The sequence below is a fragment of the Lutzomyia longipalpis genome, chromosome 1 (assembly GCF_024334085.1).
Source record: "Lutzomyia longipalpis isolate SR_M1_2022 chromosome 1, ASM2433408v1".
Taxonomy (NCBI): domain Eukaryota; kingdom Metazoa; phylum Arthropoda; class Insecta; order Diptera; family Psychodidae; genus Lutzomyia; species Lutzomyia longipalpis.
This window is the reverse complement of record NC_074707.1, coordinates 34,589,909-34,611,329: the sequence shown is the minus strand read 5'-3', so window position 1 is coordinate 34,611,329 and position 21,421 is coordinate 34,589,909. Positions and strand designations below refer to the sequence as shown.

The 21,421-nt window shown below is 36.1% G+C and overlaps 6 protein-coding genes across 11 annotated transcripts in view; 3 read left to right on the top strand and 3 right to left on the bottom strand.

Annotated features, from left to right (window-relative positions):
- LOC129786261 (transcription factor cwo) overlaps window positions 1–5,158 on the top strand; it is a 201,588-nt gene extending 196,430 nt beyond the window's left edge. For both annotated transcript variants that reach the window (XM_055821155.1, XM_055821154.1), the window contains exons 2-5: window positions 220–334; window positions 1,191–1,533; window positions 4,028–4,434; window positions 4,514–5,158. In XM_055821155.1, the coding sequence (XP_055677130.1) occupies window positions 1,239–1,533; window positions 4,028–4,434; window positions 4,514–4,987 (1,176 nt within the window). In that variant the 5' untranslated portion in view covers window positions 220–334; window positions 1,191–1,238 and the 3' untranslated portion in view covers window positions 4,988–5,158. The remainder of the gene's footprint in view (window positions 1–219; window positions 335–1,190; window positions 1,534–4,027; window positions 4,435–4,513) is intronic.
- Window positions 5,159–6,971: 1,813 nt separating this feature from the next.
- LOC129786243 (uncharacterized) lies at window positions 6,972–12,102 on the bottom strand. Its single transcript, XM_055821122.1, has 7 exons — window positions 11,988–12,102; window positions 10,928–11,929; window positions 9,883–10,746; window positions 8,532–8,656; window positions 8,343–8,445; window positions 7,357–7,607; window positions 6,972–7,288 (listed from the first exon to the last, which is right to left on the bottom strand). The coding sequence occupies exons 2-7, from the start codon at window positions 11,918–11,920 to the stop codon at window positions 7,195–7,197; spliced, it is 2,430 nt and encodes an 809-aa protein (XP_055677097.1). The 5' UTR covers window positions 11,921–11,929; window positions 11,988–12,102; the 3' UTR covers window positions 6,972–7,194.
- Window positions 12,103–12,398: 296 nt separating this feature from the next.
- Window positions 12,399–13,282, top strand: LOC129786242 (vacuolar protein-sorting-associated protein 25). Its single transcript, XM_055821121.1, has 2 exons — window positions 12,399–12,525; window positions 12,587–13,282. Exons 1-2 carry the CDS (start codon window positions 12,476–12,478, stop codon window positions 13,050–13,052), a joined length of 516 nt encoding a protein of 171 aa, XP_055677096.1. The 5' UTR covers window positions 12,399–12,475; the 3' UTR covers window positions 13,053–13,282.
- LOC129786240 (retinaldehyde-binding protein 1-like) lies at window positions 13,230–16,783 on the bottom strand. Of its 2 annotated transcripts, none has more exons than XM_055821119.1 (4): window positions 16,506–16,783; window positions 16,277–16,433; window positions 13,885–13,992; window positions 13,230–13,836 (listed from the first exon to the last, which is right to left on the bottom strand). In XM_055821119.1, exons 1-4 carry the CDS (start codon window positions 16,627–16,629, stop codon window positions 13,368–13,370), a joined length of 858 nt encoding a protein of 285 aa, XP_055677094.1. In that variant the 5' UTR covers window positions 16,630–16,783; the 3' UTR covers window positions 13,230–13,367. The 2 variants fall into 2 exon arrangements, with proteins under 2 accessions (XP_055677094.1, XP_055677095.1); XM_055821120.1 differs by having other exon boundaries at window positions 13,230–13,815.
- Window positions 16,784–17,615: 832 nt separating this feature from the next.
- Window positions 17,616–21,421, top strand: part of LOC129786235 (probable maleylacetoacetate isomerase 2) — a 69,912-nt gene continuing 66,106 nt past the window's right edge. Inside the window, exons 1-3 of one of the 4 annotated variants that reach the window (XM_055821111.1) lie at window positions 17,616–17,826; window positions 18,425–18,561; window positions 19,676–19,716. In XM_055821111.1, the coding sequence (XP_055677086.1) occupies window positions 17,800–17,826; window positions 18,425–18,561; window positions 19,676–19,716 (205 nt within the window). In that variant the 5' untranslated portion in view covers window positions 17,616–17,799. Of the gene's footprint in view, window positions 17,969–18,424; window positions 18,562–19,675; window positions 19,717–21,421 lie in introns of all 4 variants that reach the window. The other 3 variants (XM_055821112.1, XM_055821104.1, XM_055821105.1) reach the window with 3 other exon arrangements.
- On the bottom strand, window positions 19,792–20,680 carry LOC129786236 (uncharacterized). The gene is made up of 2 exons (XM_055821114.1): window positions 20,567–20,680; window positions 19,792–20,499 (listed from the first exon to the last, which is right to left on the bottom strand). Exons 1-2 carry the CDS (start codon window positions 20,615–20,617, stop codon window positions 19,858–19,860), a joined length of 693 nt encoding a protein of 230 aa, XP_055677089.1. The 5' UTR covers window positions 20,618–20,680; the 3' UTR covers window positions 19,792–19,857.

Here is a 21,421-nt window from a genome sequence, read left to right as displayed (position 1 = left end):
TCCCTTTTGTAAAAAAGAATATTCTTCATTCTAAAACTCCGTTTTATTTCATTGATTTAAAAATTTGATGCAAAATTGGATTATTATTTTTTCAATTTTATAAAGATTTACCATCTCTTAAATTAAGCCAAAAAATATCTCAAAAATATTTAAAATCAAAAATAAATTTTAAAAAGAAGGTCAAGAGATTTATTGAATTTTCTTCTTTCCTTGTTCCAGTGAGTTGAATGGCAATGCGTACCCATATTGTGAGACTGGACTGAATTTCTCCACAAATGCCACGTTCAGCGAGGATGATGCAGAATATCACGGACGTCGTGGAAAAACATCTCGGGTAAATGCCCCCAAGAACTTTTGATAAAATTTAACCAATTATATGGTGATTATCTGAATGAAAAAATATTCAATTATTCGTTTCTTGGTTGCAAATATTCGGGAAGTATTATGAATAAAATTTAATAAAAGATGTTAGAATATTCTAAATTATTTGGGAAAGCTTTTTAGCTTTAGATTTATTAGATTATAAAATTCTTTAATGAGTTAAGTGGATGTTAAGTGACAAAAAAAGCGCAAAATTGAGTAAATGTGCAGAAATTGAATAAAAATGTATCAAAAATGCACAAAATGCTATAAAAATGCCTTTAGCAGTATGGAAAATGTGCAAAAGATTTTTATAAAATGCGATTTTATTGCACAAAATATAATCAAAATGCAATTGAAATAACCAAAGTCTTAAGAAACCAAGAAACATTTTTCTTGATTCTTCAATTTAATTGAAGTTTTTACATTTACCAACTTATTTCAAAAGAATTGAGTAAAAAAATCAAACAGTTCTAAAGATAATTCTGGCTACTTTTAAAACAGTCCAAAAAAAAACTAAATTGAATTACTGATGTGAAAGTTTGGAAAATTGTTTTTCTACCGGTCTTCGTCGGGAATTGGATCTCAATCAATCAATTAAACAAACACTTTATTAAATTACCTGTAAAACAGCCAAATATTTAATCTATTTCTTACTATTTTAGCGATTTTAACAAATAAATATTCATAAAATTCCGAAGTATTCGTCAGAATTTCACATAACATTAGCCAGATAATCACCCTTTGATATTTCACAATAACTCCCCATATTTCCCTGACTAATAAAATTTAAACTAATGACTAATGGAAAAAAATTGTCTTTCTTGCAGCAAGATCCCCTGTCGCATCGAATTATTGAGAAGCGTCGACGGGATCGAATGAATTCCTGCCTGGCTGACCTGTCGCGTCTTATTCCGCCACAGTATCAGCGTAAGGGTCGTGGACGTATTGAGAAGACGGAAATCATTGAGATGGCCATACGGCACATAAAGAGCTTTCAGAAGCAAGAAAATACGTGTCGGGATACAATTCTCGCGGATAGATATCGACGTGGGTACAATGATTGTCTCACGGAGGCGGCTAAATTCCTCGTTGCCATCAATGATGACTTTGACACCATCTGCTACAAAATGATTGAGCACCTCAAGGAGCACTGTGGGGAAGTCATGAAGAGTAAGTTTTCCTTCCTTTCAGTTATTTTCCGTTAATGAAGAATTTATTTATTTATTCAAATTGAATGAAAAAAGTCTCTGACCTAGACGGGTGGCTAAAAATAATTTAGTATTTCTCATTAAAACTTAGCCCTATGCGTGTCTTTTCTTTTCTATTGAAAAAACAAACATTCAAGAGAAATTAATATTGGATGAAAGAGAAGACGATCAACGAAATTTGGTAATCATATCAATGACAGGGTCCATAAAAAATGATCATAGATAAACAAACTCTGTGTGTGGTTGCATAACAGTGCGGAAGAAGGGTCAGACTGTGTGCGTGTGGCTTTCAAGAGCTTTCCCACAAAAATAATCAACCTTCCTTTCTTCTTTTTAATCGATAAAATTTTGCAAAAGATTAAAAATACTTATTTTTCTTTTGAGAAATGTTTAATTTTAAATGTAAATCCATCACCCAATTTTTGCGTGAGATATTTTTACGCACAAAACCAACAAAATAATCTGAATTTTTCCAGAAATAACCCTCCAAATTTGCCGAATAATGAAACCTCTCAAATATACGTAAATAGTTAATTGTTTTCCCAACAAATTTTCACGCGACACTTGTTCAAAGACATTCCCAAATGGAAAATGCGAATTTTCGAAGGAAAAGCAAATAATACTTTTTTTTCGCATTCGTTCAATAACTCTGTGAGGACACAAAACATTTCTCTGGTACGACAGATTTATATCACATGGGGATTTCTTCTATCAGTTTTTTAATTAATGCCATCATATGACGGTCTTATCGCCTTACTTTTTTTTGGGAAGATTTTTATCACACTCTGTTTTCATAGCTCATACGTCAGTAGAAGTCTTTTTTCTTCAACCACACGGAGGAGCTTTAGTGTGAAAAATGAAATATGCGCAATCCATCAAGTAAAAGGAAGAATGTTTGCTAAAAAAAAATTTCAATGAGAATTTTATGATTTTGTTGATTATTGAGAAATCAACAAAATGGGGGATTTTTTCTAATTAATCATTAATTCAAGAAATCTCTATTTCTTTGATTTTATTTTATGATTTCTTAAGTCTTTTAACTTAAAAAAAAATAAAGAAAAACGTTTTTGTGCAATTTAAATCGAAAGAATTTGTAAATTGATTTATAATTTGGAAGAAAATAAAATTCGATTGTATTTCGTAACGTTTCGATTGTATTTCGTAACGTTTCGATTGCATTTCGATATATTCTTAAGGCTCTGCAATGCTAAAATGTTTCAATTTTTTATGTAAATTTTATAGTTCAAACTAAATATCAGAGATACTCATTATCAGTTTTTTTTTAATTTATGTTTAATTGCCAGGCTTAATAGAGTTAGCACCTTATTACAAAGTTTAATGCTTATAATAAAAAATGTATAAAAACCGAGAAAAAAAATTAATGGAAAAAACCAGCAGATTAAGTTAAAATAAACTTTATAAAATATCTTAAAAACAATTACGTTCTTAAAATAGAATAATTTTGTACCAAGATTGAGTAAAACATTCATTAGATTATTTTCTAATTGTATAAGAAAATCAATTACTAAAAATCCGAATAAAAACTTTTGAACTCAATATTCTTTTGCAAAAAAAGCATTTAAGTTTTAAATAAAACTTTGAGATTTTCCTGCTAGTTTTTTTTATTATTAAAAATTATTTTTGCTTGATTTATCGAATCTGACAAAAGAAGTCATAGAAATTAGAAAATTATTTTTTATTTAAAACATTAAAGCAATTAAACTCAATGTTGGTATAGAGCTCCAATCGATCCAATTAATACTTTCTTATTAATTCTCATCTTGGTTTTTAGGGGGAGCTGTAAAATCCCAATTTTTGTTTAAAATTAAAAAAAATATTATTTATTTTTTTATAATATTTATATTTTTTTATTCGTTTTTGAGCTTTATGAGCGTTCACAGCTTTTATAGTTTTTTTTTTACCTTCTCGCGGAAGACTAGAAATTTTGAATTAATCTCCAGAGTTCCTTCAAGAGTCATAGATTTAAAGTTTTCTCTAATAAAAAGCATCCCGTGAAAGCTCAAAATATTATATTTTCATCCCTTTTAGAAAGTTTTTCTTTAACAAAATTTTTAATTTTAAAGAATAAATCAATTTTCATTATTTTTGCATAGAAATGTTCTGTATAAAGAACTTTATCCATTTTAATGAATTCATTTTTATTCATTTCACGAATGAACTAAAAATAAAATCTCAGAGCTTTCGACGCTACTGACCACTGAGGAAGACGCACAGTAGCGTCGAAAGCTCTGGCCCCCAAAATTGAAAGGATGTGTTTGGGTTGACCTACCGTCCCTTGGCTGACGCAATCGGAAGGATTTATCCTACAGCATCAAAAACATAAAAATAAAATCGAGTGCAAAAGGTCATAGTTAGGGTCAATGCCCTCAATCGAGCTAGAAAAGAAATATTTTATCCATATTTCTTTATTAATTTCCGTTTAAAAAATCTTACAGGCGAGTTCTGCAAGTCCCGCGAATGCCTGGAGCCCCTTACAAATGGCGGCAGCGCCTCACCAGCATCGCCACCAAGTGGGTACCATCAGGGTGCACCACTGTCGCACCTCCGGGACATGCTGACGTCGGACTTGGAGCACAGCAGCAACGATACGAGTGATGTGAAGGACCTCAGTTTCAGGCATCAGCAACCACAGCAGGCGCCTGTGATCACATCAACGGGCCCCGCGGCGCCGATGGATACGCACCCGCCACCCGATAGTCAAGCTCCTGCGCATCAGCATTCCTTCCACGCTCCCGATGCGAGTCTAGGGGCTGGTCGGCATGCGTCCGATGTGAGTGCAGCGGATGCAGCTGAGCATCACAGCTACAAGTTCAAGAATTACATCCAACAGCGATTTTCTCAGGTAAAAATCATCAAAGAAAAGGCTTTTTGTAGTTCAAAGAAGAGTTAATGCAACAACAACAAAATATTTCTTTGTACAGGATACCCACCATCTGCACGATGAAGTCTCCGTGACTAACTGCAGCCATAGCAGTGAAGGCAGTGAACGCGACAGTGGTGTTCATGCGAGCACAAAAGGGGGCCTGTGTGCGGAGAATAGCAACAGCGGTGATGAGCATCCACTGCCGGGAGCACGGGAAGCGGAAGTACGGGCAGCTGGGCAGGCGCAGACAGCTCCAAAGTCAACGCCAGCCCGCCATCCGCATATGACTGTGCCAATCTTTGCACTCCACTCTCAGGGAACGTTCTACGTGCCACTGAGTGTGGACTACGACGCCCTCGTGCCATACTTGGGGCATGCGGATCTACTGGAGAAGAACTACGCGCCCCATGTGCCCGTGCATCCGGTCAATATTCACATTCTGGCCACACCACCTGCAGTACGACCCGATGCACCCCCACGGACTTCCTTCCTGCTCAAACCAAAGCTCGAGGGGCTCATCAATGCGTGGTGAGGAGGGGCACGCGAGCCAGGGGGCGGCGCACTTTTTATCCAAACAAAAAACTACCATAAACGCATACAGTATAAAATAGACATTTGGGGTGTAGTAGATGAGTCATTTGCAGGCGGAAGACACTGAAGAAATGTATAATTGATAAAAAAGAATTCTTTTTTGTTAACTAAACCAATGGACTTTATTTTCTTCCTCTGTTGCAATCTTTGGAATTGTTGGGAGGAGATTTTTATTCTTCTTTGTTGAATGTTCTGTTGTCTAGAGAAGTTGGTGAGCATTTAGAGGGAGCTGGAGGCACTTCTAAGGACAGGTAGTACAAGAAAAAGGCAAGTAAAAGCCTAATTATTGAATTAACACAGATTTGTTAATTTTGAGCCCATAGAAAAGCATGTTTTTAAATGAAAAATTTCAGGTGATTATAGAAAAATGTTCTCCTGTTGAAAGGACCAAAATCAGCTTATAGGCAAAAAAAATTAATATAAACTTCTAGAACGAAAAGTAAGCCCAACAACTCTTTAACAAAATTTTTTAAAAATTCAAAACGTTCAATTAATAAAAAATCTAAGACTAAAGTATCAAAGATTTTATTTATTTAAAAAAAATAGAAATATTGATGCTGTCATTGTCTTCAGTAAAGGTTTAAAATAGAATAGAATATGGATAAAATTTCTTTAGCCCTGAAACTAAAGAAAATATTCGATAAAATAAATTAAAAAATTTAATCATCTGCTGTATCTTGAAATTTCTGGATAAAGTTACTTTCTATTGTCTCTCAGCAAATTGTCCTTGCTTAATCACTTGATTCTGATAACAATAAATGATAACAAATACCTATCATAAGATGAGGGAGAATGCTGGGTTATAAAGCAATTAATTTTTTTCTCCTAAATGAAAATTTAATTCCGTTTTTAATTCAAATATGCTCAAGATTTCTTTTAAAATTTTTACGAAATCTGACTTTAAAAATTTCTAGATAAGTCAATTCTTAACCAAAATTCTTGAAATTCCGCGTAAGAAATTCTAAAGCTTTTGCTTCAACCCCTTCAACAGAATCCATTCGATTTTAATAAAAAAAAAAATATATTTTTATCATTTTTAAGCGCTGCGTTTAACCAAAATTAGTTTTTTTAATTTATTGTAGGGGTTCATCAAGGATTAAAGAAAAGTTTAGTTATTTCTTAGAAAACCGCTGAGAAACGTAAGAATTTTCCCGAAGAAGGCCGAGTGGGTAAATCTTATTTTTTCATGGCTGGATTCTAGTTCCATAAAAGGGATTTTATCTATTTATTTTACGTCCCATTAAAGGATTCAGCATTCTTCACCAGAGCTCTCATCCTTGACGATAATTTGCCAACATTCAGTCCAGATCTGCAATTCCCAATTTTCCCATTTCCTTTTTAACCGGTTTCTCACTTATCAAGTTTAGATTCTGAAGCTTCTTGGGCATTCTTTTGGCTGACTTACAATAGACCTGACTTAGCCAGCTTAGTCTCAACTTTCGGATTTAGGTTTTTTGAGCAATTTCAGGTAGATTCTGATAAAAATCTTATTCTTTTTTTAACAACTTAGAAGTTTGTTGTAAGATTTTGACAAATGGAGTATTTTAGTCGTTCTGTTGTCGTTCTATAAAAGAAAACGAAGAATTAATTGTTCCAGAAAATAGAAAGAACTCTAAAGAATCCTGGAAAAGCAAATTTCTTTCAGAAACCCGTTTAAAGAAAGAAATAAATTGCCAAAATCTTATAAAACTTTTCCCAGAATACCAAAAATCTTATAACTGACGAATTGTAAGGAATGAAAAGAAAAGATTTGTATCAGAATCTGCCCCAATTTCTATAAATCTTTAGTTATTTCCTCCATTCTACTCCTTCATTTTACTCCTTTTCGGTTTTGACATTAATCCACTCCTCCTAAGTCCCACGATCTGAAAAAAAACTACAACAGAAGACTCAACGAAACAAAGGAGAAGAGAAAAAGAAAAAAATGCGTTATTCTAATTCTTTAATCAGCGAATAACTCAAAAAAAGTAGTTCAGTTTGTGTGTTAGTAATTCTGTTTGCTAGAAGTCAAAACGATCTCTAGGAGCGAGAGTAAATCTACGAATTCATTCATTTTTTTTTCTCGTGTGGCATCCACATACCACAAGTGTCCAAGAAGAAGCGGAAAAAAGAGTGGAGAACGAAATGATGCTGAACTTGCTAAAAGAATTAATTCTTCTTCGTTCGGCGCTTCGATGAGAACTGAGATTGTTGATTTGGTCCACCGTAGAGATTTGTTAGGAAATCATCCAAGCTCGGACGACTGAAAGAAGCAAAAAAAAAGCGTTCAAAATTGGAGCTTTTGAGGCAGAAAATGGTTGGGGAATTTACCTGAATTGTGGCTCCTTTTTTGCCTCTTTCTTGCCATCCATGCTACTGGTGCCGGGCTGTTGTTGCTGCTGCTGCTGCTGCTGATTCCCCAGAACAATTCTATATTGGACTGAATGTGAATTGGGCTGTAGGTGCGACAAGGCGCCCTTCTGGCAGTTGGCCCATTCCGTGATATCGTACACATTCCCCTCCATCAGTGCCAAGTACTTCCAACAGATCCCCATGAAGCTCGTCTCGGCCCAAATGTCACCCTACAGTGCACGCGGAGGGCAAAAGGAGAGAAGAGAGCAAAAATTTAATCACGCGCTGCCTTCGTAAGCAAAACGAGGGATAAAACGTGATCAGTGCAGCTAAATATTGAACTCAGGTTCAATGGAACGAGATATAAAACGCATATTTGTATGGCTTCTAGTGGGAAACGCGTGTAGATAATTAATTTGTGATATATTAAGTATGAAAAACCCACACAAACACGCCCATTGAATTTATTTTCAGTGAAATAGAAAACAAACTTCTCCCGCTTAAAAGCTCGAATTTCTTCAATTTTTCAATTTTTGGAAATTTATTTTGATAAAAGATTTCCAAGAAATTTCCCCTGACGAAAGTCCTACGACTCTTCTACGTAACTCCCCCACTATACAGCAGGTGTTAAGAAGTTTAATTAACAAGAATAATATAATTTTTGCCATGAAACAAAAAAAAATTCAAATAGACTTTTCCCATAAATGCAAATATTTTCCCACGAGCACGAGCATGAAAATTCTTGATCTTCCACCCACGTAAAAAAAAACTCATGGAAAAGAAGAAAGAATTCTTGCGTCTTTCTCTGTTCCTTCTCCATCAAACCATCACCAAACAAGGAATCAAACATTCTGGCTTCTCTTTGTACAGACACACGCCAGAATAATGTGAGTTTGATTCGGCACAATGGAAATTTTCCTCTCGCAAATAAAGAGAAATCAAAAGAAAAGAAAAAAGAAACAAACCTCTCTTGCAGAGTGTCGAATTTTGCACGAATTGCACTCTCTGGCCGCATAGTGGGGTCGCCCCGTTGGTTTCCGTGGATGCCTCAAGCCGCAACTGCTGCAGCTGCAATGAAATGCAATGAAAGCGTCACAAATTCATTTCATTTTTATTTAGTTATCACGTGAATGAGTGGGAGAGCGCATTTTTACCGAATTGTATTGGCAGCTTCGGCAATTTTTGCATGGAGCTGCGTCAGGAGATCATTCAGCTCCGTCCAGGCTTTCTCAGCATTCAGGGCTTCGGCAAGGTTACGCTCGTAGGCTTGTCTGTTCTCCTATTTATTTTTTTAGGGAAGAGAATTTATAAAGGGTCAATATTAAAATCATTCAGAATTTCTTACTGAAGTCGAATTAAGGGGAATTTATCTGGCGAATATTCGGACTATTTTTAACGAATATTCAAGCTTTTTATCAGAGTTTTCGAAACATTTTTTTTTGCATTTTTATCGATTTTTTTAAATAGTTTTAGTGGCGTAGTCAGAGAGGCTATTTGTGTGTTTAAATATGTTTGAAATTTTAGATTTTTCTTTTGCTTTCTTATTATAAACAGGAATTAATTTAAAGCAAAACATTATAATGAAAACATTGAAAATATTCTTCTCTTCGAAAGAATAACACGTAAAAGAAGATTTTCGAACGTTAAAAATAAGCAACAAACGTCAATAAGGAATCCTCAAATGATGGAATAAATTCAAACGTTAGAATAAACGTCAAATGAATGTCAAACGTTAAACAAGAAATTCTAAATGTTAGAATGTCAAATCCTTGAAGCTCAAAGGTATATTAATAGTTAAAAATTAGAAAACATCCGTTAAATGTTAGAATAAATGAAATACGTTAGAAAGGAAACGTCAAACCTTAGAATTAACGTCAAATATTAGAAAAGGTAGGTTTTTTCTGCGTTAAAATTGGCTCTGTGGATGTTTACGCCAAAATAAAAAATAAATAAATAAGAACTTGAAAAAAAACTTTCAATACGGAAAAGTTAGAAATTATAAAAAAAATTATTAGAAAAAAATGTCAATCGTTAAAAAGAAACGTGAAACGTCAGACTTTAGAATATTGAAAGTTAAAATAAACGTCAAAATATAAAATAAACGTCGCGTGTTAGAAAAAAGTACTTTAAACGTCAGAACAATAGCATCATAAGAAATATTAAACGTCAATCGTTAAAAGCAAAATGTCAAACGTTAGAATTTCAAGAAAAAAACTGCAGCCAATTACGATTTTATTAATCTTAATAATCAGGATCATCCTCTTCTAAAATCATTCATTTCAAATCACTTTTTCGTCTTAAATTAAATAAAAATTTGATTGAATAAAATCACCCTCTAGAATAGATTTCTGGCTACGCCCCTGACAATTTTGTTCACTTTCTTTCCCCTTTTAAACACATTTTATTACATTTTATGTATTTTTCTCATTTTTTCCACAAATTTAAACATTTTAATTTTAAAAGTATTTTTAAACATAGAAAAAGAAAACCAAAAGGATAACTCACCGGTTCTCCAATGAGTTCAAACGCCCTCTGAAGAACTTTGAAGGCCTCCTCAGCCCCTGGCTGCTTATTCTTGTCCGGATGCACGAGTACAGCAATCTTCTTGTAGTGCTTCCGTATTTGCTCCTGCGAACAATCCTGACTCACCCCGAGAATGCTGTAGGCGTCCTTCCCTTTGCAATTGAGAAGTGAATACATGGCCTCCTCGCCCGTTTGCGGAAGTCTCCCATTCTTGTAGAACTCCCCGCCACCCCCGCCAGCGGCGCCAAGACCGGCTGTATCGAGGGGTGTTGCACGACGGAAGAGGCGCCTCCAGAAGGCCCACTTGGAATTCTTTGAGAACTTCCTGTCCAAGTAGGTGAGGAAGCGTCGGTGGAGATTTGCACTATTTCGCACCTCCTTCGCCACGGTCTTGTAGTGTTGCCGCACGAAGGCATATCCCGCGCACACCTTGTCGCACACAATCCCATAGCTCAGCCACACAATGTCCGTCACGAGGGAGACGAGCCACATGAGAGCCTTCAGCAGGTAGTCCAGCCAAAGCTCCAGCATTCGCAGCAGGAAAATGTACTTCTCATTCTTCTTCTGCCTCGCTGTGCGTCTCGATGCGTACATCGAGCTGCTCTCACCGCGATTCCTCGTCGATGAGCTGCGTGGATTCGATGCGGAATTCCGGGGGCGCGTCTTGCTATTCAACACCGCCTTGCTGGATTTTTCCGTGTACGCGGGATCGGTGGTGTTGCTCGTCTTTGCCACATTGTAGAAGAATCCCATCTCATCGCCTTCATCGTCATTTGCCTCATCCTCAATCTCTTCCTCATCATCATTGTTGTCCGACACGTGGTTGTACTTTGAATTCTTCGGTTTCTAATAAATGAATAAATGCAAAAAAAAAATAAATTTTTAATCTGATTTGCAACTCTGATTAATTTTTTTTTCGTCAAAACAAGGGTCATTATATTGGCCTAGAAGCACACCTAATCACCTCAAAATAGACACAAAAACATGCCCGAGATTAGCATAAAATGAAATAGAAGGGAGCCCTTACCCGATTTCCATTGGGTTTGCTCGTCTTCTGCCCACCCTTTGTCGTAGTTTTCTTCTTGGCAGTCTTGGACTCCTTCTTCGGCTCCTTGGGATGACTATCATCGGAAGCACTCTGGGATGTATCCTTTGTGGAAGCAGCCTGTTGTGCAGCCGGCCCGTGGGATTCAACCCTCGCTGATGGGGTTGATGTCTTCTTCGCCTTTGGCTGCCCTTCCTGCCCATGCGTGGACTTCTTCTCGCCACCCTTCTTCTCACTCTGCGGCGTCTTGGGGGTGGGAGCAGTGGCAGCAGCGCTGGGGGCAGTGTTAATGGCGACATTCTTGCTGAGAACGTCTGAATAAGTCATTCGCATGGGTTTCACTTCAGCCACCATTCGTGGCTTCTTCGCGTCACGCAGCTGACTCTGACCATTCTCCGTGAGTGGTGCCGGTCGATTGATTTCAAACGGTTTCCCCACCATTTCCGGACCACTGACCGCATCCGGAGCACGCTGACTCGCACACGGTAGCGTCCCGGCAGCTGCATCCTCCGCCTTATCAACCACCTCGCCAAATGGGGTGTATGTCCCCGAGACATTTGGCGCCCAATTCCCCACGAGCTGATTCAGGAACATGTTGGTGGAGTAAGACGAATCATTTTGCGGTGGTACCTCGCTGGGGCGCGTCGGCATCCCCGGGGCAGCCTGAAAGGCGGGATTTGGGGCAGAAAAAAGCTCGTAGTTGTTGAACTTGGCTGCCTCATCTTTGTTGTGGTACAGCCGTAAGTAGCTACCGTGCCCCATTGAGAGCACCGTAAAGTTATCCTCTGGCGCCACATGCGTGGATGCACCTTGTGGCGGATTCTGCACCATTGGATGCACAGGGTGCATCTGATGCTGCCCAATTGGGGGCATCTGGTAGTCCTCCAGGAAGCCATACGACATTCCCGGAGGGTACGTGTCGCCTCCGTTGAAGCGCACGCTATCGCACCAGCTTTTGTCCTCGTCCTCGGCCATCAGGGAAGCCTGAAATTCAACGGATTCTCAATGCACACCCTCATTGGGAGCCCACGGGCACATTTACCTGTCTCGACGAGTGCTGGGGGAGACACAAAAAAGGATTTTTTCACACTAAAACTTCAGAGTTTCCACGCACAAAAATTAGGAATGAGAAATGTCGATAGTTTTTAATTTGACAGGTGTATCGATTTATTTCGAGATTTGTACAATCGATATTTGATTATAATCGTGAAAAAAAAAGAAAAAATATAATTTAAATTAATTAAAGTGAAATTCAAAAATATTATTTTTTTATAAAATTAATATGATTTATTGAAAAGTGAAAAAACTTTATTTAATAATTTTAGAAGATTTTTTTGAGGTAGAGAATTTTTATAATGATAAAAATCGATATTCTTTGATATCGATAAGGCAGCAATAAAATCGTAAATATCGATATAAAAGTCTTTCGATATTTTACAGAAAAAATCAAAATAAAACACATAACCTCACAAAGTGCATTCTTTCATAAAATTTTTAATGATTTTTATGAGATTTTTAATAAAGTAAAAAATGGGTGAATTTGAATGGCCGTGGGAGTACAATTTTCCACCTTTCTTCACGTAAGTCCCATAGGTCAGATAATCCAATAAATTGCTTCTAAAACAATGAAAATCCCCGTAGAATTCAACCCCATGACAAAACCAGGGAGCATCAGCTGAAGGTCTGGAAGGATTTAATTTTGAGCTATCAGAAACATCGGAAGGAAGCTATTTTAACAGTAAATACCAACAGCCCACTATTCTGTAATGATGCGATTAAACGACAGCTTAGTCCGGATGCACGATTGCAAGTCATGGAGGAGCTTCAAAAGTCCGGGAATGCCGCTCCTCTGGGGAATAAAGTTCAATGGGAAATCTATTGGTACACACTGGATGAGTGGGCTGATAAAATTTACACCTGGGTGACTAACTGTGGCCTCAACAATACCGTCTGTACGCTGTATGAGTTGACAAGTGGAGACAATTCAACGAGTGAAGAGTTTTATGGTCTCGATGAGGGAGTCCTGCGGAAAGCCCTCGGGAAGCTTCAGGAAAAGAGGAAATGTGAACTGTTTGACGATGAATCAGGAGGTGTTAAATTCTTCTAAAATACTGCCAATCCTGCGGCTGGAGCTGCAGGAAGAGATTCGAAGGAATGATTCAAGGAACAACAGAGTTAAAGAGAAACTAGAACAGCGATAAAGAATATCCTGGAATGGAGATTAAAGGGGTAAGATTAAGGATAAAATTGTAAAGCATTTGAAAGTATAACAAAAAAGGTATTCAAATCCTTGTAAAAAGTATCTTATATTCCGAAATAATATAAATTATATACAAATACCATCTTTAAGATTCCCACAAACCCCCTCCCTCCCCCCCCCCAACGAACCACAAGAATTGTCTAGAACCCTTTGACTTTGGTATCATCCCCTCAAACTCTCTTCCACATTCCTCTCTGTCTCCTCATCCTGGAAGTTCTTTTTATTCTCCATGAGAATACTTGTCATGTCCTCTTGGAGTTGAGCCGTGGATTTCCACGAACCTCCCAGATCAGATGGGAAGTACTCACGTGGAATACATTCATATGCCGCTTCCATTGATGTGTGAATCTTCATCATCTCGTAGACTTCCTTCTTGAGGAATGGCTTGAGGATTCCAATGAATCTTTGTGTGACCCTATTTGAATTTACAAAATGAATTTCCTTCAGACGGAGTGGAATGTACTCTTGGGCGAAGGCAACAAAAGCCCGAAGAGGCCCAATATGCAGCCGGAAGAGGTGCCCCAATGAAAATCCCTGCATATTCACAACCAGACTGTGCCCTTTGGAAATTCCCTCAGTCATGTGCCAATAGTCCATCATCATGGAAGCCCTAAAAATGAGGAAAGAACCCCTTAAGGAAAATAATAGAAGTTTTTAGCTCATTTAGGGAGCTTCTTACAGCTTAAGGGTTGAAGTACAATTGAATTTCTTCGTGTCTGGATTAACGAATGCAAAAAACATTCCGCTGTATCCACTGGGTAATGTTTTCGGAAGAGGGTAGAATACTCTAAAATAAAGAGAAAAATAAAATTATTGATTGATTCCCAATGTAGACCATGGGGTGCGTTGTAATTGGATTTATTAGCCGAATTATAATTTTATAATTCAAAAGATTAAAAAAAGATATTTTTGGAAAATGTTTCATCTGTAGGAAATTGAAATAGATCTACTTTCCAACCAGATAGAATCTTCCTCAGGCTATCAAAAGATTTTAATAATCATCAGAACCACCATCAAAAAATTTCACCAAATGTTTCTTAAAAACATTAAGTTTTTTTTGGTTTGTAAAATGATCTATCATAAAGGAAATTTTACTTTTTTATTTTTTATATCATAATTTAAAAATCGTTAAAAATTTGGAATGAGTTTGGAATGGCATGTAAACGCAGAATTCTGTCTAATTTATAATTTTAATAGAATTCTGCGTTTTAAAGGCTTTTAATTTAATTTAATTTAATTTTGTGACGGGTTCCATCCAATAAGATGATTTCCCCAAAGGCTTTTAATGATGAAATTAAAAAAAATAAATAAACGTAAAATGCCCTTAATGCTATCATTACATCCAAAATTAACTTTATGTTCTAGGAAATGTAAAAAACCTAAAAAACTTAATGCAAAAAACAATGCGTTAAGAATTGTGGATAAAACGCAATGATCATAATTTAACCTCGAGACTTATTTTTGTGAAACGGCGGAAAATCGTCTTTCTTGTTGAGTTACAGAAAAATATTTTAACCTTTGGAATGCGGAGGCCTTGGTAGTTACGTAGAATGCGAAGGTGGGGTCGTTGAACGACCCCAAAAAGAAAGCCAATTTTCTCCCAAACTATACAACCTGGAGTTGTCGGGTTAGTGCCTATAGATTCCTTATATAGTCCTCTTGCACCCTGCACCACAAATTCGCCGCCCTAAAATACTTAGAAGGAGATATTAGGGAAAAACATTTTTCAATCATTTTTCACAATTTCTTTTTGAGAAATTTGCCAAGAAACTGCAATTTTTTTTTCACTCTTCCCCACATTCCCCTAACTTCCCGCAAAGTGATAAATGGCAATATTTCTCGAATATTCTTTATTGTTTTGCACATTTACATGCTTCTAATTATGTTTTATGTTGTTTATGCTCTAAAAAATTTTCCGCAGCATGACCGTTACACCAATTTTTGAATTCCCTTCTTCTACATTTTCCTTAATAACTTTTCTTGTGGTGGTCGGATTGAGCTGAAATTTTTACACAACCTCCTCAGATAACCAAAGAACTTATTTCCAAAAGATGGGAATGGTATCTTATATATTTATGGAGATATAACACGAAATAAAGCGCTGGGGTCGTTCAACGACCCCGCTCCGCATTCCAAGGGTTAATAAAAAGAATAAGAGCAAAACATGCGACAAAGATTTAAAAAGAAAACATGTTTTAATTAATTGCAAAGGAGATTATTCATTTTAAGACTTTCAAAAAATGATTTTAGGATTGTATCAGAAATCACACAAAAAACATTTAAATAAAAGAATATTAAAAAAAAATTTAGAATTCTATTGTAAAATTGGGAAAATGTTCAGTAAATAAATGTATTTTAACCACGCCCTCATTATACCTAACTTGCTTTTGTGCGCCCTAAAATACTTCTCATTGAAAGTGAAAATGTTAAAAATTTACGCATAAATTTTCACCAAAAAGTAACATTATTTAGAAATACTTGAGAATTAATTCACATTTAGATAATAATTAAACAAAATGAATGCATAAGCTTATGCTTCGTGGAGGATCTCATAAATTCACAACAATTCTTCTATATTAACTCACACAAATCCTTTTCTTTATAGATCGTTTTTATACAAAATTAGCCTTAGATATTTTAATTCGTGGATAAGATTTAACAAAAAAAAATCGAATGAAGCATATGCTTCATAAGAAAAAGATCCAAATTACAAATAGAATAGGGACGTGGTTTTCATTAAAAAAAATTAGTTTCCATAAATTTCCACATGCTTCGCATGCTTCTATTTTAATTCTTTATTTAGGTGTGTGTATCTGGGTGTCATCATGAGTGCATCAAAATGAATAATCTCCTTTGAAGAATTTAAATCTCTTGGTAGGAAACAGCAAAATCTTAAAATAAATTTTTATCATTTTGCTGTTTTATTCATTTTTAAGAGATGATGGCCTTTTTTCTTTATCAAGTGCTCAATTTGCATAATTCCTGCGATATGGTGATAAATCCGACTTTGAATTGTGTGGAAATTTAATTAAATTCACATTTATGTATTAAAGGACAAATTTTGTACTTACTGGCTCTCGATCACTGGCCGAAGTTCATCTGATTGCGGATCTCGATCTCTGAAGATGTTGGGATTCTTTGCGCGATGCGTAAAGTAAATATCAATGGCTTTTTTCGTCTCTTCAAAATTAAAGTAGCGCGAATGATGAAAAATCGCCGCTTCATATTCTGCTCAAAAAAAAAATTACGCATAGAAAGGGCTTATCGGCGCGAACTTCTTCACAGCTATTCATCATTCACCTGTTATCTTCGGCAAATGCCGCTGATTGTGTGTCCACGTGAGGATTCCCTCCACTTCCTTCTTCTTCAACTCGGGCGTTCTCTCATAGACATCTTGCACAGATACCCTGCTGACCTTGTACATGATAACTTACTAAATTAATAATGTAAATATTCACTCACTCGCAGCACGTTTTCGGCACTCACTAGCGGAAAAAAAGCGCGCTCGTCGGTGGGCTACGACGTCTCAACTAACTTTGGCGACTCGATCTCAGCTCTAAGCAACTCCCAAGATTTTGCGCGCATCATGATACAATAAAAACTGACTGCTAGAAATGATTGTGGATTTAAAGCGAGATTCGTTATACATTTTTTTTTGTTCTGCCCACACATTGGGATCTTTTAAAAAAAATGGAATTTAGTTAAATAATCATTTTAATTGAAATTTTTTCAAGAAAATTGTAGTTTTGAGGTTGATTCCTTCACTCTTTTAAAATGATTTTTTTTTTTAATATTTTATCAAAAATTTATTTTGATTTTAGAAAGATCAATCAATCTTGCAAACTCTCACATTTTATATTTTTAATAAATTTTAGATTTCTTTCTATTCTTATTTCCGGCAATTTTATAAGCACTGAAGATCATTGAGAGAGCGATCTTATAATTTTGCAAACATTTTATGATCAATGCAAGATCTAACGACTTTATTAAACTTTTTAATTAGATAACATTTTTTATGATGTTACAGGATTTATTAATTTGATCACAAAGATCACGAAATAACTGAAAATTTACGATCCCAGAATTTCTTCTTTAAAGATCGCATTAGATCGCCGTTCATAAAAATATGCAATACCTAATTTTCTTATTATTAAAAAGATTTAATTTTATAAGATTTCTTTTAATAATTTTTTTATCTTAAAATCATTAAAAACCTTAAAACCCTTCAAAATCTCACATCAGCACCCGTAAGTACCCCAGAAGTCCCAAAAATACATTTCATTCTCAAAAATTGTCGGAAAAACAAGAAAAATCGTATTTTTGGAAAAGAAAAAAAACGTTAAAGTTCAAATCTCAGCAGTTTTTTCCATTTTCGAATTTCGAAAGCCGATAATTGCCGATAATTACCGAGAAAAGCCGAAGTTGCCCCGAAAGAAGGAGAAGGAAGGAAAACAAGAGAAAGTTTTGCCGGATTTGTAAAGTGAATTTTTTCGCTAAAAAATTGTATAAAAGCCAAGCAATTGGCTGTGTCTTTTTGTGTTAAGCAAGTTCAATAAACGGCTTCAAAATTAATTACTCAAAGTATCACAACGCCATGAGTTTATCGGCTGCGATATCAAAGGTTTCTCCAACAACAGAAATGTCATCGTGATTTTTCTTTCACGCCCCCACCTTTTTATCCCGTATTTTATCGAGTTTGTGTGATATTATTTGCTGTAGATTATATTTTGCAAGTTATTATGGCAAGCATCAGTTGTAAATTGGTACAGTTTCCAATGTATTTTATTTTATTTACCTCTGTTTTCCCTGTTTGCTTGTTGTTTGAGGTTATGTGTTTGGCTTGTTTTCCTTTCCGATTGCTTTGTTTTTGCTTTTTTTCCCTCTTCTGCCTGCTCCGGCTCCAGTTTCCGGGGAAGTGTGCTGCGAGAGGAATGCGCCCAGATCACCACGCAAGAAGCACGACGATAAGGCTGATAACCTTGAAGGAGAATTTCCACCAATCAATGCGAGAACAAGCTTTCCAGCCGGTTTTTTTTTGCATAATTCAGAGATTAGTTTTTCAACATTTTATGTTTGCCTCAAATACCAACCTGACAATGCATGATGCCCGTTCCCCAGTCTTGTCCACGTCGTCCGCTTGTGCTGTTGTGTTGCTTGAGATCTTCAAAATAAAGTAGTCCCTTTGGAGAGAATTAATTAAAATCATGTCTAATTCCCAGCCGATACTCTACTCATACTGGCGTAGCTCGTGCTCCTGGCGTGTCAGGATAGCCCTCAATCTCAAGGAGATTCCCTACGACATAAAACCCATAAGTCTCATTAAAGCAGGCGGGGAGCAACACTGCAATGAGTACAGGTAAGAATTCTCCTTTATTGCTTCCTGTAGGACCTTGGAGACGTCCTGAAGCACTCAAAAGGATCCTTTATGGGTTTCTTATTGGCTTATTAGAGCTATTAAATTCAAGCTCCAATAAAAGATTAAATTTTATCACCTTGATAGAGATGTGACCTTGGCTTTAGCTCCAGATTAGGCGGTTTGTTGCAAATCCAATTGGTGGGTCAATTTTTTCTGTGGGACAATTTGAAATTGGTTTGGATTGAGTTTAGTTTGAGCTTCTTTTCCTCAATTTTAAACTTTTGATCAGACTGTTCTCATAAGAAACTTGATGAGAATTAACTTAAGCTTCCGATTAATTTACAACAAAGCTTAACCCTTTCGCGTCCTCATGAAACTCTCGATCTTCTCATCACGGTAATTATTCTGTGAAAGCTTTCAGAGAACATTTCTCACTAAGAACGTTTTCTTTAGTCTAATTTACATAAATTCAACGCATTTCTCTCTTTGAAAAACAATTAAATTCATTAAAATTCGAGAAAATAACAAGTTTCACATTTGGGTCAACGTATGATCCGAACGCGAAAGGGTTACGTAAAGAAATAACTCTAGCTAGGCTCAGTGCAATTTCCTAATGAAAAATTAATTTAGAATATTAAAAATTTTTATCAGAAAAAAACGATTTTTCCTATTTCCTGAAGATTTTGTAAGATAAAATTGAAATTTTCTAATAAATATTATCTGAAAGCTCTCTTATAAAATTAATTTATTATCAAGATCATTTTCTCCTCTCAATGCTTATCATGTCAACGATAACACATTATGATTTTTATATCATTTGAAAGGGATTCCATTTTACAAGCTTGCAGAGAGCACGCCAAGACGTTTTATGGCTTTTTAATTATTCTATGGCCCTTGATAAAACTTTTACGATTGCTGTATAACAATGTTGAGAGAAGCTTTTAATTTTATTCTCAATCTTTTTAGCATCTAAAAGTAAACTTAAGAGTTTTTTTTATGAAAGAATTAACTTTATTTATCTTTCATGTTTATTTGAGTAAAGACCGTGAACTTGTCTCATTTTCAAAATAAATTAAACAGAAAATGAATTTTAATTTAAAAATTTTCTTTGTAGGGAGGTCAATGCAATGGAACAAGTACCAGCACTCCAAATAGGTAAGTCTTTTTTCATATTTTTTTTTCACGGAGAATTTATTTGGGGTGAAGACACGAAGAATTTGCAAAAAGTAGTAAGTTTGAGAAAATCATCCCATTTATTTCTGGCAACGTGAGTACACAAACAGATGTAGCGCCAAATTAGCAGCTCTGAGCGTCGTTGCCTATCCTGGTGGCGTCACCACCAAAGAGACTGGAAGCTGTGAGGACACAGTTGTGGAAGTTAATGTTGGCAATGTTCATTCCTGTGCGGACCTCATTGAGGTAGTACGCAAGGGAGTCTGCCATGCGGATGCTTTCGCGGTAGTCCCATGTAATTTGCAGTTCGAAACGAATTTGATCCTCCCACGTGACGGGATTGTAGGTTCCAATCGTGTAGAGGGTTTGCAGGAGGGTAAAACTGGCCATTCGCTGGGCGTAGTTGATTGTGCCAAAGTAGCCTGTACCCAAACCGGCAGAGTAGTCACTTTCTGCGAGAACAGCGCAACGATTGATGCTCTGTCCAGCTTCGGCTTCGCGTTCCTGGAGACGCTCACTGAGGGCAATGAGGCAGGGATTCTGATTCCCAATCTCCTGAGCTCGCTGATTGATGGCATCACGAGCTGACTGAGCGGAATCTTTGATGGATGAAACGGAGTCCCATGCTCTGTCGAGGGAAACTCGATTAAAGTCAGCAATCTCCTCGGAAGAATCCAGGCGTTGAAAACGAAGGAAGTAGTTGAGGTCGTAGTGAAAGTCCGTAAAATCCCGATGGAATGCTCGCAGTTCCCCCGCAAATTGACTCTAAAATGAACAAAAAAAAGGAAATTCTTTTGTAATTCTCACTTCATGAAGGGAAAGAAAGACTCACATTTGCAGCAGCAAAGGCAAAAAGAGCCACGAAAGAAAGGAGAACCTTCATCCTGAATAAACTTCCACCCTCAATGAGACAATGAGCTCAAGTGAATGCCAAGGGAAAGAACATACTGAACTACTTTTTCGCAACATCTCGCACTTTTCGATATGACTTTATCACAAAACATTTCCTACACATTAATTTAATTTGGGAGATTTTCATTTGATTACCCCACAACATGGGCACAGCTGTGTTGTATTGATTCCCTTTCAATTTCCTTGCATAATAAATGGACTGTTGAAGGAAATAAACTGACCTGTGAGTTTCTTGGAGCTCAATGTTATTTTCACACCAAAAAAAAATTGTGCAGATTTAGCACCGTCAAAGCAATTTAGAGCAACATCAATGCAGGAATTATTCCACACACTGGAGGGATTTATTTTGAGTAATTGCCACATGCAAAGGATTCATGTTAATAGCTGCAATTGCGGTTGGTTTACATCAAGCTTCCCTTATTCCATTGAAAATTCAATTTACCAAATGAATGCAGCTTTTGCTATTAATTCAAATCCATTAAAGTTTTATATGATTTATGATGTGTAATTTATCAAATATAAAAGCTTTTACAGGTTTTTAAATGAAGGAAATAGTTTTAACAGAGAGAGATTAAATTGAGCAAAGAAAATTAATAAAGAGTCTTTAATATGCGATTGGGCTCTAGAAGTTTTTTTTTTACAGAATCTACTTCTAATTCAATTGAGGAATTATTTTATTTTAATTTTTTTTTTTAATTATTAATAGAATTTTATTTTCTCGGTCATTTGCAAATAAAAAAAAATGAAAACACAGAATGAGATTTTATCTGAATTT